The sequence below is a fragment of the Corvus cornix genome, chromosome 2, assembly GCF_000738735.6.
Source record: "Corvus cornix cornix isolate S_Up_H32 chromosome 2, ASM73873v5, whole genome shotgun sequence".
Classification (NCBI taxonomy): Eukaryota; Metazoa; Chordata; class Aves; order Passeriformes; family Corvidae; genus Corvus; species Corvus cornix.
The window spans coordinates 68060997-68077257 of record NC_046333.1 but is presented as its reverse complement, the minus strand read 5'-3'; the positions used below and the strand labels follow the sequence as shown (position 1 = coordinate 68077257).

General features: G+C 42.9%; 1 protein-coding gene and 1 long non-coding RNA gene across 2 annotated transcripts; one reads left to right on the top strand and one right to left on the bottom strand.

The window, feature by feature from the left end:
* Window positions 1-3479: 3479 nt before the first annotated feature.
* LOC109146207 lies at window positions 3480-14914 on the bottom strand. Its single transcript, XR_002048118.3, has 4 exons — window positions 14376-14914; window positions 9106-12070; window positions 5804-6039; window positions 3480-5329 (listed from the first exon to the last, which is right to left on the bottom strand). It is a non-coding gene; the product is annotated as an uncharacterized LOC109146207 (long non-coding RNA).
* A 167-nt stretch (window positions 14915-15081) lies between these two features.
* Window positions 15082-15991, top strand: PPP1R3G (protein phosphatase 1 regulatory subunit 3G; the record flags this gene model as incomplete). The annotated part of the gene is made up of 1 exon (XM_039549459.1): window positions 15082-15991. A coding segment is annotated over exon 1 (813 nt), but the record flags the coding sequence as incomplete, so codon positions are not given.
* Between the last annotated feature and the right edge of the window lie 270 nt (window positions 15992-16261).

Sequence of the window (16261 nt, the reverse complement as noted above, 5' to 3'; positions counted from 1 at the left end):
CACCGGGACAGTGCTGCTGCGGCTCCCAGCTCGGTGGCTTGTGCCCTGCATCGCGTGCGACCGAGGGGAAGCTGCATCTCCGGAGGTCACTGGCTCCTTAACGCTGTGGGGGAGGGCTGAATTCTGCACTGCCTGGATAAATCAGATTGATTGGATTATTATGAATCAAAAAAGGCCGTGTAATCACAGTAGCCTTCTAATTTAAAGCGTGCAAACGCTAATGGGGAAGGAGCTACTTGATTAATGTCAGTTATTATCACACCCGCAAGCAGAAGCCTCTGTGGGCAGACGAGCCTCGCACTGCGGCGATCAGAAAGCCTGTGCTACTAAAGGGGTGAAAAGTTCAAGCCTCTGATCAATAAGCCCAGAGAGTCGGGCAGAAAATATCAGCTATGCTCAAAGCAGCATGCAGAGGGGTTTTTATTTGTTTGATTTGATTTTTTTTTGGAGGGGGGCTGCTTTTGTGGGGTGTGCTGGGGCTTTTTAATGAGTTTCTCTATGCTAATACAATTTATGCTTTCTGCTGGGGGTATTAATGGATGGGAAGAGAAATGAGGGAAAAAATATATCGGGGAAGGGTCAAGAGAGTCAAAATTCATTCATGGTTGCATATGCAGTGTTAAGTCAGTATTTTATGGATTCTGGCAGGAGTGTAGTTCACTGCAGCATAGTGGAGCACTGAAGGATTCACATCACTGTTCAGTCACTTTGGTTCATATGTCAGGCAATTAATTTTAACCCACTCTTAGTCATAGTTATTGGCTATCCTATTATAGAGTGTGTTTTAGAGAACTCCCTGAAGATACTGAACTGCATTTAAAAAGCCCACTTAGAAGTCCAGTAGTCTGTGCTGTAACATACAGAATTTCCCTATCTTTAAATGAGACATAAATCACATATATGTGTGTGTGTGTGTGTGTGTGTGTATGCTAATTGTTGGTTAATGCTGAGATTTTAATAGTGGTTGTTAAGTTTTAGGAGTAATTTGGTATAGGATTTCTTTATAGTGTAAAAAAAAAAAACCAAACTAAAACAAAAAACTTTTAAACCTTAAATAATTTAAGATGTAAAGCTATCAATTTTCCCAAGGATTTCAAACCCATGACAGGGTAATGCAGTTTTATGGCAATTCAGTTTCTGCATGCTTAAAGACAATTACAGGATATAGTAAAGAGGAAAGGATTGCTGTGAGGCAACCTGTGGTAATAGGTTGGAATATGGAAGGATCTCTCAAATACTTCCAGGGACTGGTGAAATTTGATTCTGATTTTGTATAAAATGACTGACTTTGGAAAGAAAAGTCTGATATTCACATTATGTACAGTATCTCTTTTTGTGAAGCCCAGCTGCTGCTTGCGTGCACTTTTTTTCACTATGGAAGAACATTCTTAACTGCAGGATTTTCTGATTTAAAACCCAACATTATTAAAATATTTAGAGTTTCATTAAATCAAATCTAAACAAGTATTTGTCACAGCCTGAAATTGGTTTGTGTTTTTAAGATGAATCAAAATATTTTCAGTCACTGTGTTTTCTTTCTAAAATAGTGTTGACTGCAGAAGAGAAGGAGGGAAGTTGTCTAAATCTTTTAGCCTTGGCTATTATAATTAGTACTTGGCAAAACAGAAACAAACAGGTACCTCTGGTGCTGTGTTCATCTAAAATTAATAAAATGCGTAAGACTGAAAATCAGCAATTTACTTGATCAGTGTCAACCGGGTTTCCCTTCATGGAGGAAAGTGGAAAGATGGTGGAGATGTGGACAGTGAGCTTTATACCCTGTTTTTTACACACTTGAGTCCCTATATTCAGAGCAGTGATGGACTGTTAAAAAGGTCCCACTCAGACTTGTTCTTCAAGGGGCTTACAGACTCTGCCAAGCTACTCCCCAAAGCAGCCGTTCAAGCCAGGAAGATTAGTGAATGCTAACCATGGACCACATTGTTGGATTTGATTTAAAATGCCATTAAAAACCCCCAAACAGTCAACCATCTGATCTGTTTTTCTTGGATTTAAACCCCCCTGTAATCTGGGAAATATCATACTCACTCAGGTTTGTGGTATTACAGTGGTAGAAGAATTGAGAGGGATAATTCGTCCAACAAGGTTCTGGGGAGCACGAGTGTGTTTCATCTATTTTCAAGCAGGGTCATCACTTCCACTTGCCTCCCAAGGATCAGGTTTTGTGAGGGCCCTGCATAATACTGGGGAATTTACATGCACTTTCTCTCTCCTCCTAAACAAATCAATTGTCCCTCGCATTATGGCTAATACGAGGAACATGTAGTCTGTTTTCTATTCACACTTCCTTGCAGTAGGTAACAAACTGTGGCCATGTTCCCCTGGTTGCCCCTTCATCTTCTGGGAAACATCCTAGGGAATGCTTCCACACCCATCTCGACCTTCTATGGGCAATAAATATGTGTCCTTCTCCTTGTCCCATAACAAATGGGGAAAATGCTGCATTTTCCATTGCTAACGTCTGCTCTCCTGGTGTGACAGATAACAGGCACCATTTCCCCTCAAACTGACTAACCAATTAACACAATCATGTTAAACTCCTTGGAGCAGTTCTGTTCTCAATCTGTACATAAGTTTTCTAGTTATATGAGTTGGTGTGCTAGAGGATATTAACTGTCCCTGCAGAAATTGTCTTGATAATATCCTTAGAACATTTTATTTCTAGTAACATTAGTGCTGCTCCTGGGATTGCAGCAGATCACACATTTACTTTAATACACCATCATGAAGATACAGAATGCAATGCAAAGAGAAAATAAATCTAAGCATTCCTTCCTGTCCACACCTTAAAAAAAAACCAAAAAAGGCAGCACAGAAATTTAAGAGTCGGGTGCATTTTCTCTTAAGACCAGTGCAGAGTACTTCTTTACAGTCACAGCTCAAGCTTCCAGGCTGCTTCAAGGAGAGGATTTGCCATTCCCACCAATAAATCAGTAATATTTCTTGTACCTGTTTTTGTTCATTTTTTTGTGTGTGTTACTGCGTATTATTAATAAGTATTGGGACTGCAAGGCCACTGGCATTTTTCTCCCACTAAACTGTTTCTCTGATAACGCTGTCCACATTATTAATTGTTGTCTTCCCTGATGGGGGAGACGTTCAGATTTTTGCCAGGAGAAAAAAGGAGGCGAATGGGACTTCATGTTTCTCAGTCTCCAGACAGGTGTTTATTAATTCTTATCTAAGGAGTACAAGCCACTGGCGTGGCCTAGACATAGCACAGAGCAGAGAATGCAGCAAGAAGACAACTTACCAAGATCTCACAGCCTTTTTAAAGGTAAATTACCCAATTAAAACTTAAAACGCAAGATATTTTCACTTTTTTACCAATGTCCAACAAGTTCCTAAATCACAGGAACTGCAGAATTCTTTATCCAATCATCCCAAACTACTTCTACTGCAGAATATGGAGTAGTAGAAGAAGAAGGTTTGGAGAACAACAACAATCCTCCATTTTGATGTTTTTTGCTTCTATCTATTTACTATGCAAATAGACCTAAAAACTCTAAATTTTTCACCCTGTGATAATCTCACATAGTATTCTACCACCTAATTCACACCATTGTAGATTCAAATTCTTCCCAGAGGCTAGGCAAATTTTCCCATGGACAAAGGCCAAAAACCGTGTTGTTCGGGGGGTGTAACCCTTCAAAACAGGCAGAGAAATATTCTCTGCATTCTAGGTTCCCACACTGTGACACCCCCAAATCATAAAAGGTCCTGTGCTGCACTTCCCACCAATCTTGTGTGGGGCTGGCTGTAGCTGTTTCCACTGAGGATGAATACCAAAGTTTGGCCCTGCAAGTTTAGCACAGTAAAATTTCAATCACCCTTTTGCAATGCAACATCAGAGTCATGTGGTGACTGGTTTCAAGCACAGAGAAGCTGGAGATGGTGCCAGAAGAGGAAGAAAGCCACAGGGAGAGGAGCCTGTTCTCTCAGCCAGCTGAAAGCCTGTTTCTCTGACTGGGCGGTGAGCAGCCACCCTGCCTGCACACAGGTTCTCAAAAAGTGGTTACTGGAGTGCCTGGATTCATGATTTCTCTCTAGTATTATCTATGACATCAAGCAACAGATACTGTGTAGTAATTTAAAATAACCAAAGATTAAAAAAATGACCCAAACCCACAAGCAAACCAAAACCACGTTCCCTGGTAAGAGTAGTATTTTCAGCAGGATTTAAATGTTTAGGGACCAGTGTGGCATCATCAAAAGTTTAAAATTAGAATTGTACATTTCATTCATTTGAGCAAGATTCAAAGTTTCAGTCTAGATGTGCACAAAAAATATTTTCCCTGCCCTCACCTTTCAGCTGTGCCAATGTTAAACTGGCTTATAGGATCAATGGAAGCAAGTCTTGTTCAGGAGGTATTTAAAAGGCTATGTGAAGGTTAACCATCAAGTTAATGTAAATACACACATACATATGACTATAAACACATGAGAGTATATGAGAACCCAGGAGCACAGATAAGAGTATAAACATAGAAGTGTGTATGTGAGTTGAAGCCATAACTACACACAAGAGGTTATCTTTTTCCTCTGGTCCCCATGATTTTTAAGACTGGAAGTCTCCCAGGCACCTTTCCTGGGAGGCGTGCACAGTTGTTATGCAAGCAGACTGTTCTAGTCTGCTTCTGGGTTTTTAGGTGTTTTTTTTTTGTCCAGAATGACTCTGAGGTCTTTGTATTCTTCCTAAAGTTGCTGCTTTGTTTGGGAACACATTAAGGAACAGGCAAACCTTTCTACATACCCAGATTTTTGTTTTAGGCAAAAAATCCAGACAAGAAACTGCATCATCCATTAAATCAAGCAAACAGCAAAAATTGGATCAGTGTAAAGACATGATATCTCAAAAAAAACTTTCAGACTTCACTGGTTGCCTGGAGCTCTCTGCAGAACATACTGAAAGGTGACCACCTCACTGCTTTTATCTGTCCCACTTAAATGTGAAAAATAAAGAAGGCAATTTGCATCTTGTTGCAGCCAAGTGACAAAACTTTATGGGTCTTCCTGTTCTGTAACATGAATCAAGAAATGATGACTACATGGATTCAGATGTTAACCATAGTGATAAGACACCCCCCTGAACATATGGCAGGAAAGAGACATAGAATTTTGCACAGAGTCATTAATCTTCAAATTTTAAAGTAAGACAGGCTTCACAGTTAAATAAAATACTCTGCATTTGGCCAAGGTAAACTTTTTGCTCTTGGAGTGAGAAGGAAGAGATTTCTGTTGGGGAGTGAATGCATCCTTCCCATGGGAGAAATAAGAAATGCCATTTTTTCTTCATTTGCCAGGATAACTAGAAAACAGCATATAAAATTAAGTGAAATTAAATGCAATTTTCAAGGACAATGGGTAAAAAAGGAAAACTGCAAAGGAGAGAAAATTACTCTTGAAATAGGTCTTTGAGGTAATTTAGTTTTTTTAATCACTGAATCCATTCAATATTCACAATGAAAATTAATCCATTGCTCTTAAAACTTGTTCATTAATCCCCCCTTGGTTGTTAAGTCGCTCCTCCTCGTGTCACCAGCCTGATTAATAATTCATAAGATAACTAAGGGCTCAAAATATTGTCTCCCTAAGACTGGTCTGGCTAATCTTGGTCTTGTTGAGTTATCCTTAGATTTCCAAGTTAAATGCTCAGATGGAAAGGGTCTGGGTAGCACTGCTTATCTGATTAGGAAATAGTGGTATGTAGGGGAGAGGGATATTAACTACCAGAAATCAAAGGAACAAGTCCAGTGGGATGAGTGGACAGTGATCTACTTACTGCTGTTGGGAAGAGAGTAACGTAGAGCAGTGGAAACTTTCTGTTCACTTTAACTGTGCTCATGCACTTCTGTTTCTTGGATGGGAGACAGAGCCGGGTGTGAATGGCACCACTTCTTCAAGAACATCTTTATTTTGAAAACAAAGTGTCTTCTTTCAACTGAATTGTTTTTGAACTCCTTACAGTGTGACTTGTTCTTGAAGTATTTTCAAACTGAAGGGAGTCCTTCTGCTTCACTGAGTAAAAAGATAAACAACTCAGTTTTGGCACCATTAGGTTGCATTCACAGTCTATCATATTACAGAGACATTAGAAAAGATGTACTGAATCACGGAAGTAGCAGCCTTTAAATGTCTCCTCAGTTTGGGAGTGAAAAGAAATAGGAGACATGTGGGATTTGTCTTTTTGTTTTAGTTGGATATGAAAATGGAGACAGAAGCAGAGTTACAGCAGATTAGTAGTCCAGATACCAGCAAAGGAAACATATTTTGCTAAACTTATTCTTAAATATTTACTGTATGAAAATGTATTGAACTATGTATTATCTGCAGATGGCTTGTAAAAGGAACTGCTCTGAATTGTGCCAAGTCAGTAGGAAGAAAAAGTCTAAAAGAACTTTATTAAGGTTGCAATTCCAATTCGTGGTGATATGAATCATGATAACATTCTTTAGTAAGGTTTTAATGCCATGATCACATACTACTTTCATGGCTGGAGGACTTGGACTTCATTTTCTTCAAATTACAAAGAATGCAGGAAGCAAAAGGATGGTCCTGCCACAGAGGCAAGTGATTTTCCAGCCTGAAGGGACTAAATTTTGCTGCTGCTCCTCACATAAAGCACCTGGCAGTTCTATGCAAATTGCTCAAACTAACTTGGCTACCTAATGCATATTGATAACTTTCTACCCCAATAACCCAAGCAGTCAGATTTCAGAGGTACTGCGTTACAGCTGAAATCAAAAGGAGTGATGTACTGAGTCCATGAAAAATCTTCTATTCTCATAAGCAATTTCAAAAGTCAAGTTGCACACTTCCAAAATGAGCACTTAGAATAAAAGGACACTTTTTACGTTCACCTCTCCGCAACTCAGCTCTCTAATGCTAAAAATCAGGAATACTTCATCTCACAGAAGTCTCCTGTTTCTGAAGCACTTGAAGGTACTGTAGTGCTGAGCACAATGGAGGATCCCGTGAGGAAAACCCATCACATCTCCAGAGCAGGACTGGAATACTGTTCAGTAAGTCAGGCCTGTAGCTACACTTTGAGCAATGTGGAGGAAAGCAATGACAACACCATTGAGTAGCTGTCTATCTTGTGTGCTTAACGAGACAGTCCTGAAAGAAAAATGGCCTAAAAATGCATAATTAAAGGCTGTAACCTAAATGATGGGCTCAAAAAAATAAAAAAAGAGCTGCATTAAGGTTATAAAGGCAATATGACTTCAGGCAATTTTTAGTGTATTGATGCTTGAATCTGTATTCCCATCATTCTTTTAAAATGGATTTTTTTTGTGGATAATTAATACTAGGCTCTGTTCTACTCTTTAGAAAAAAAGTAGTGATACATTGATTTGATGAAATGCAGCATATTGCCCACTGAAATGCGGGCACTAAAAAAGAGTAGACAAAGTGTATTTTATTTACCTGAGTTTGCAGGACAAGGTTTATACGTATCTGTGTTTTAGACTGCTGTAGTTTAGCACAAACTTGGACTAGGTTCATGTCTTCAGAGAATTTGCTATGGGTTCTTGAAGGAGCAGTAGCAGACATGAATTTGTGCATGAAAGTAAGCATAGAACTTCAGTAGCTCCACTTAGTACCATCTACCCAATTAGGTTTATATTTTACAATGCTTATAACATTTTATAACATCAGCTTGGGGGAACATGTCCCCCAGTCCTGCAGAGCAGTGACTTTGCTGAAATCATGTACAGAGACACTTAGAACTAAATACTTGCTAAAATTATTTGTAAGCTTAGGTCCAATTATTTCACCTGACCACCAGCATCGCTGCAGTTTGTTCAACAACTCTTTGCAAATAGTAATAATAATAATAATAATAACTTTTATGTGACAGGTGCAGCAGCAACCCTGACTTCACGTTCACACACCTCCTCCTCCTCTTTCATCCTTTAACCAGCGATTCCTGCCTTCTCTTCTCCCCACCCCAGGCTGCACCAGGTCACCTCCTGAAGTGTGCTAATGCACCCCTTCACGTTTGTTAGATTACTACCCTGACAGGATCATGTGTGCCTTGTCTTGAAAGGCTTCAATTCTGATTTGCTTCAAATACAAAGTCGTGGCTTTAGAATGTTTTCTGATTTTAAAGCATTAGATAACACTGCTTCCATTTGCAGGACAGGTAATCTTTTACATGTTATTTCAAATTTTCATTTTGTTGCTGGAGAGGAATGTATTTGCAATCAGATGAAATTGAAAAGCAGTGACAATCAACCACACCACCAGATGGAGCTTCTTTTCTGCCTTTCCTGCTGAAGGTGCTGAAGCTGTGGAACTGAACTCACTGGGACTGTGGGACTTTAACTGTTTTTATAGTCAATGAAACAGAAAACTCTCTTTCTATTTTTATTTCTGGTGATGCAGGACTAAGCATCCCTGCATTCATAGATGGCTATTTCAGCAATTTTTATTTGTATACTGTTAATGACAGCTATTGTGCCAGTTCTTTGCTTTTCCAGGGTTAGGCTCTATCATGCAGTCCTGTTTCTTGTTCATGCACTTGACAGTTTTCAAGTACAGGATCACTTATTAGAATGGTACACTAATATTAAAGCAACATGTATTTCTGATCTTTTTTCTTTCCTACTGTAAAAATTATTAACATCTTTTAGAAAAGCAGATCTCTCTTTATTCAGTCCACTACATAATCTATTTTATTCACTGAAATTCAACTCTGAAGTCTCCTTGTGTGCTTTTAGCAGTACTGTATTGTGTTACAGATTCCTAGTCGCTGGTTTATATATACATCAACTGAAGTTATGATGTTCATAAGTCATGAGGATCGATATAAATGACTGTGATAAACATTCTTTCTCTTTTACAGGATATATGCTATCAGATACCTGTTTTGCTATCTGGTATCATAGCTGAGCAATTGAGAACAGTAAAACTGAGGCAGTCTTGGAAAATTCAGAGAGACGGTTGAATTTATTCCCTTTTTGACAGTGTGAAAAAACACACATTGAAGCCAACAAATTTTAATGTAGTGTTTATACAACAAGATTGCTTGGAAGCCTATTCCCATTTTAACCCAAGAAATGGGACTGACGTACAACTTACCCAGCTGTGGCTGCTGGACTGAAAAGGTTGGCCTGCATTTGCCAGGAGTTATTAGAACAGGCTACATTGCACAACTCTGTTTTCCCAAAGGACAGGGAGGTATCTGAGCTGATGAGGTCAGGTTAGCATTCCGTTGTGCCACGTCAAACACAACTCTAAAGACCAGCAAGGTTTTGCCAGCCGACGTCATGAAGGTCCTTCTGACCAGCTGGCAAATTCTGCTGTCCTGGGAGAGACCAAATGAGTTCATGCCACTATTGATTTTGAGTGAGCTACGCGCCTTGCTGCTTGTAACAAAAGCAAACACAAAAAGACAAAACAGAATTAATGTGGGCACAAGTTCATGTTGTTTTCCATTTTCATGCCGCATTTCCAATGAGCAAAAAAATCTAATACTGTAGAGGGGGGAAAAAAGGAGGAGGGGGGGAATCTAATGATTCAGTCATCTAATGTTCATGTGCTAACAACTCAGAAAGGTGATCTAGAGATGTGTTGTTTTGTCATGTTTTATATCCTTTCCAGTAATTAATTTTGGAGGGTATGTCAAGCATTTGGAATTTCTGAGTGTCCTTAGACAAGAGGTAAACATCTTCTGTCTGAATAAGTTTCCTTACAGAATTTTAAGAAGACATTGGGTTTTGTTTTCCAAAGGCAGGCTGCTAGGTGGCAGGGCAGGAGCAAAATCCAGCAACTTAAGAAAGAAGGCAAGAAAAAAAGTTAATTATTTTAATACCTTAGCAATAGTTCTGGGGGTAGAATGCCCTTATATCAACCTACTTGGGATAAGATTGAGGTTCTTCCTCACTGAAGTCCAAAGCAGTATTATACTAGCATAATATAGGGCAAGAATTTGCTCAAATTATACTTTTCCTAGATTGAAAACAACCCCCAAAACAACCAAACAAAATCCCACATAAACATAGAGGTTTCACATGTGAGAACCCGGATCCTAGTGTTCATCAGAAACTTTTGAAAGAGATGCGGTTCTGCAACTTTCTGGAGATCCACATTAAAACAAACAAAACCCATAAAACAAAACCCTTTTCAACTCCTATGCTGTGAATACACTTTGGAAGCTGAAACCATTTTTTCTCACTGGTAATCGGAACTTTTCCTTTTCAGAGACTGTTTATTTGAGTTAAATTATTGAAATGCAACAACAGTCTATAAGGAAGGCAGGATGATAACACGTATATGGGAGGGGGTTTTTATCATCATATAATTTACTGATTAAAAGGCTGATAAATGGCTTAAGAATTTCAGTGTATCACATGAATATAAAAAGTTTAGATAAATACCTTATAAACACCAAAGGTATTAAACCAATCTTGAAAACTTTATGAACCACAAGATCAAAGCAATACTTCAGAAATCTTAGTGAATGGAAAGCTTTTGTGCAACATGGTTTTGTCACGGTTAATGGCAATTCCATTCTGAATTTAGAAACTTTGTGCCATTACCATATATTTACTTGTCATGAAAAATGCCCTTGATTTTATACCAGATGCAGGGAAATCTTTGACCTACTGAAATCAATGACAGAACTCCACTTTCAAGGAGGTCAGCATTTCACCCAAATGAAGGGACATACCTTGCCTTACTGCCAAAGTCTTGGTATTAGAAATTGAAAAGGCTATCATTGTAGGAAACACAGATGTTGCCGTAGCTCAGGAAAACTGAGTAAGTGTTATTTTCATGTATTTAAAGAAATCTCATTAGGAACATCAGATGAAAATCTGCTAGGACACAAGAAAAACTACACAGCAGACATCTCTAAAAGTGCTGTCTGAGAGACTCAAAGCTCTAAAGGGTTTTGCTTGCTGGGCATCCTGTAGAAATTGCATTTAAATCTTTGTATGTAAAATTTGGAAATTAAAGCAATCACTTCCATCTATTTGTTTCCATTTCAGTACCTTTCCCATTATGGATCTAAATGCATGCCTTTTTGAAGTACAGCTGCTTGGTTTTCCTGCATAAAGAAGAAAATTAGGTCTAATAATCTAACATTTGAATAATTTCTATTCAAATGGTATAGACCCACTGAGTTTTGCATTCAGTGTTTGACCATCCTCATAAACACAGTAAACTGAAATACCATCCTTACTAGAAACACAGAGCAGCTAGAATTTCATATGGGATAGGGAGCATCTTATTTTTTTTTAATAATTGAGGAGGCTATTAATATCCTTGCTGGCATTTTTGTACAAGAAACATGACTGCTAAAACTGGGATGAAGAGCTACATAGTTTTCAAAGCAAAGCGAGACTATTGTTTGAACGAATGCTGCTATCATTCAAAAAAGGTGGTATTAATTTTGTGTATGAACTGTGATAATCCCTGCCTATTTCTAAATCCCTGTAAATTGTTTCATAGGGCTTAGGAGTTATGACTCATTCACATTTTCTGACAAGCAATTGTCATGGGAGATTTTCTTAGAAAACATGTAAGTAGGAAATTGGAGAGATCTGGCATATTTGAACTAGGTACATCCAAAAGCTGAGTACTTTCCCCTGGGACTAACGGGAAAATCTGCTAGCTTTGGGTTTGAAAGTTGAAGGTAATGTTAAAAGTGCATTAAAAGAAATGATGAACAGTATTTGAATGGGTTTCTGTTTTACATTGTGTGGTTGTATCCACAGAATCCTCCAGTTACTTGACTCTGGGTGTCTGCAAACAAATATTTTCATGTTAATTTTCTGTTCAAATGATGACAATTATCGATCCAAGCAGCTTGACCAATTTATCAAGCTCCATGTCAAATACAGCTCCAAGCCAAAATCCCTGATCTAATGAGTCCTGAGAAATACATTCCCATGCAATTATAGTGAGAATTGAAAAGCAATACCATGGATTGCTTACCAGTGATTTTCACATTCCTTTTTTTAATGTCATTTTCAGTAATCATCTTAGGATACAAATGCTTCTGCAAAATGTGTGTGCTGATTGCAGGATGGGTCAAGATGGGCTGTTGTGAAACAAGAAGCAGGGAAATGAAAGAAAGTGCTGTGTTGATCCTGTGTATAGTTGATAACCCTAAACACACCTGGTCCAAATTCAGGGAATGCAAAAAGCCTCATGGCTGCTAATAATGCTACCTCTCTTTTACTAGGAAATTTGTCTGCTTTTATCACAACATTTTCTTTAATAACAAGTGTGGTAAATAGTACTTAGAAGCCTGAGACCTGGGCTGCACCATTCTTTTAGGAGAAGCCATTTTAAAACATGTCAGAGAACACTAAATGCCTCCTTAACTAATGTCATCTGGCAGGATTTGTTGTGTAGCTGAACATCTGTCCTAAAGGTTTACCTGATTTCAAATTAGTCCTTTCAAAATGGTAGCAATTGATTCCCACTTAAAATATGAGTTTGTGTGCCGTTAATGGCCTGATTGTAATTACTTTCCTGCAATATGGATTCATGTTGCCTTAACTGCTTTTTCTTATTTTCTATAAGCTGTAGTTCTTTTTGCAGGCCTGTCTCCCAGAGTTATGGAACATATAAGAAATGTGTATTAATTGCTACCCTATCACTTAACTTTTATCAATATTTACAGTTGTTTTCTCTTTTTGCTGTCCCTTATTTTGCTTAAACCTTTCACATTACTCTGAAATTTCTAGTAGTCCAAATGGTTTTGCCTTATGAGCAAATGGCACAATTTTTTCCCTTCGCTGCTTGAAACACTTGTTAATGATTTGGCAAGCTGGGATAGCTCCTACATGAGGAAGTAAGGGCTGGTTTCTTAATTTCTGCTTTCCTCACCATAAAACAGATAACACTTCAAGAAAGTAAAGTAGCAGTGTCATACTTTAGGTAGGGGTTCTTGAACATATTTTAAGTACTAAGCACCCTTATTCTATACATCATTCTATTCATTTTTCTTCCTTCCAGCCTGTTAATTTGAGGTCCCACTAGCCTCAGACAGGTGAATGAGGAGGTCTCGCTTCCAGGCGTAAGTAAGGAAGTCCTTGCAACCTGTTTTCATCACAGTGAATGTTACTTAAGAGGAGAGTGTTTGGGAGAGACCCAAAATTTCCGTCCACTGCTCTGCTAGACACCAGCAGGTTGGAATGATGATGAAAGCAGATGACACCAGCACCTTTGCTGCCACATCCAGAAAGAGGACAATCGTGTTCCTCCTTCCTGTGCTGCACCACAGAGCTCAGCTGAGTAACTCAGGACCACGGTCTGTGGTTTAACACCATTAAATTGAGGCTGGTTGGTTCAAAGAACTGAAGTGGTGGCACAGCAGCTCCCTTGGAGCAGACAAGGCAAAGGAATGCAACCATGTTTAGCCAACAGTCTGCCAAACCTGGCAGCTCCCAGCAGAGCTGGTGATGAGCAGCTGATGGCAAACTGGTGTTCATCATGTTTTCCATTAGCACAGCAGGCACCAGCCAGGATGTTTGTTCTTCATTCCTCTTCTTACAAGGCCCTAAACCCAGTGACAAACAAATGTCAAGTACTCAGAGTATCCAGCACTTCTGAGGAACTGCTCGCTGTTCAGCTCTTCTGTCAAGGTGTTGCAAGAACACCCTCACAGCAGTGTCTGCTAAGAAAACTGTTGGGTGATGTTTCTGCTGCTTTGACATTCATTCCTCTGAGAGACCCAGACTGCACACTCAGTTGAACTGCAGTGTATTCACTCACACTGGGAGGCTGCTTTTTGGCAACCAGACTGATGCTAAAAATAAAACAACCTATGCAAAACAAACAGAAAATCTCCTTGCTAAATCCATAGTGGGAGTATGTTACTTCAAAAAGCATTGGGTTGTTTGCCTATGCTTTTTGCTGTCTCTTCCATGAGAAAAAGAATGGAGGAAAGTTTAATAATGTAGTATTTTTGCAATCATCCGTGCAAATCACCCCAGACAATAGCTGTGGCGCACACACAAAGTATGGAACCAAGTTTGGAAACTTCTCAGATGTGGACCTCATCCTACTTATAAAAACATGTCGTTATAAGGATGCTGTTTACTATGTGTCATGACTACAAAATAAAACTGAGAGGAATTCTAATTCTCTTTATTTATTTAACGGGCAATGCCTGTATTTTGTTTTCCCTTCTTGATTTTTTGTTTTTAGTTGGAAACTTTGGAGATAGCCTGACCTTCTAAAAGGCTGTTTGTGCACACGTGTGCCTCCTGAGCCTTAGGACTTCATTTTACACAAGTAACAGTACAGTTAGTGCCGGGTGTGGGTAAAAAATAGAGATTTGCCTACAAAACATATTGTACTTTATAAAAAGTTAACGCCTTTGGAGTTTGTTTTACCTTTGGGGTTTTGTCCTCGAGCTCTGGTCTCAAAGATCTTTCTCTGCAGTTAGGACGGGTGGAAACTGATTTACACGCAAAAGCCGGGGGTCTCACAAACTCCCAGCAGCAGACGAACACGGCTCACGGGCAGCCCCCAGCCCTTCTTACGCCCGGGCCGGCGGGGAGAGCAGCAGCTCAGCCGCGGTCCCGAGGGGCCGCTCAACTCCCACCGCCTCCCGTTCCCTGAATGGATGGAACTCCTCGGTGATGCCAGCCTGGGGCTGGGGAGCTCCTGCTTAATCCTGACCCTCCGTGCTCTTTCTTCGGGGAACCTCCGACGGGTGGAAGCCTAAATAACGACGACGGTGATGACGATAACAATAATAATCATAATTAATTAGAGTAATAACGAAGCCTGCTCCAGCAGCCCACAGCCGCGCGTTCTCCCCCGGCCTGAGTGTGCGGGGCGGCGGGGGGACCCCGGCGGGGCGCCTGTCCCCGCTGCCCCTCTCTCCTCCAAGCCCGTAAAACACCGAGCGTTGCTCGCTGCTCGCTGCTCCGTGCCCTGGTAACGCCGGCCCCCGGCGGGCGGGAGGACGTGCGGGGCCGCCCGTCGCGGCTGTTTCCGCGTTGCCCGTCCAGGGAGGTCCCGCCCCCGCCCGCGGCCGCCCCAGCTCCAGCCCCGCGGGGAGGCTCCGGGGCCGGCGGGGGGGCGCGCCCCCCACCCGGGGCCTGCGGCGGGGGCGCGGGATAAAGCGGTGCCGGCCCGTTCGCCTGGCGGCACAGGGGCGGCCGGGACGGGCCCAGCGGGGCGCCCCGCCATGGCGAGCCCCGCACGCCCGCGGCAAGAGCTGGCGGCGGAGGAGCGGCGGCTCCGCGGCGCGGCCCCGACGGTGCCCCGCGACGCCAAGCGGGAGGCGGCGGGGGAGCGGCTGGTACTGCTGGAGCTGCGCCGCTGCGGACGGCCGCCGTCCCCCGGCCCCGGCGAGCGGCAGGAGGAGGGGGAGGAGGAGGAAGAGGAGGGGGAGGCAGCGGCGGGCGAAGATTGTTGCGGCAAGTGCAAGAAGCGGGTGCAGTTCGCTGACTCGCTGGGGCTGAGCCTCGCCAGCGTCAAGCACTTCAGCGACGCCGAGGAGCCGCAGGTGCCGCCCGCCGCGCTGTCGCACCTGCAGAGCCCGCCCGGCGAGGAGCGAGACCCGCCGCCGCCCGGCGCCGACCCCCCGCCGCCCGCGCTGCTCCTGGTGCCCGACTTCCCCGACGGCGGGGAGCCCAGCGCCGAGCGGCTGCGGCGGCAGCGCGTCTGCCTGGAGCGCCTGGGGCGGCCCGCGGCGCCCACCGACGTGCGGGGCACGGTGCAAGTGCTGGGCGGCCCCGGCCCCAAGGAAGTGACGGTGCGCTACACCTTCAACGAGTGGCTCTCCTTCGTGGACGTCCCGGCCGCGCCCCTGCCCCCCGACCCGCCGGCCGAGCGCTACTGCTTCACCCTGTGCGTCCCGCCGAGCCTGCGGGAGGGCTCGGCCCTGCACTTCGCCATCCGCTACCGCAGCCCCCAGGGCGAGTTCTGGGACAACAACGGCGGCCGCAACTACACGCTGCGGTGCTGCGGCTGCCCCGGGGGCGGCCCCGCGCCGCCCGCCGCCGCCCCGCCGGCCCCCGCCGCCCCCCGCTACTGACGCCCGCCGGGCGAGGGGAGCCGAGGGGACCCGGCCGGGCAGGGGCAGGCGGCCGCCCCCCGCGCCCGGAGTGAGGCCCGCCTCGGGAGGGAGACGCCAGCGCGCCGAGGGCCCCGTCCCGGAGACTGCCCCAAGTCTGGTGGTTTTTAAGCAGGCGCTTCAGTTTCTGCCAGCGAAACATGGATGTGCGTAGGCTCGCATTGCTGTGGCTTGTGGAATTGTTCTCCTTTT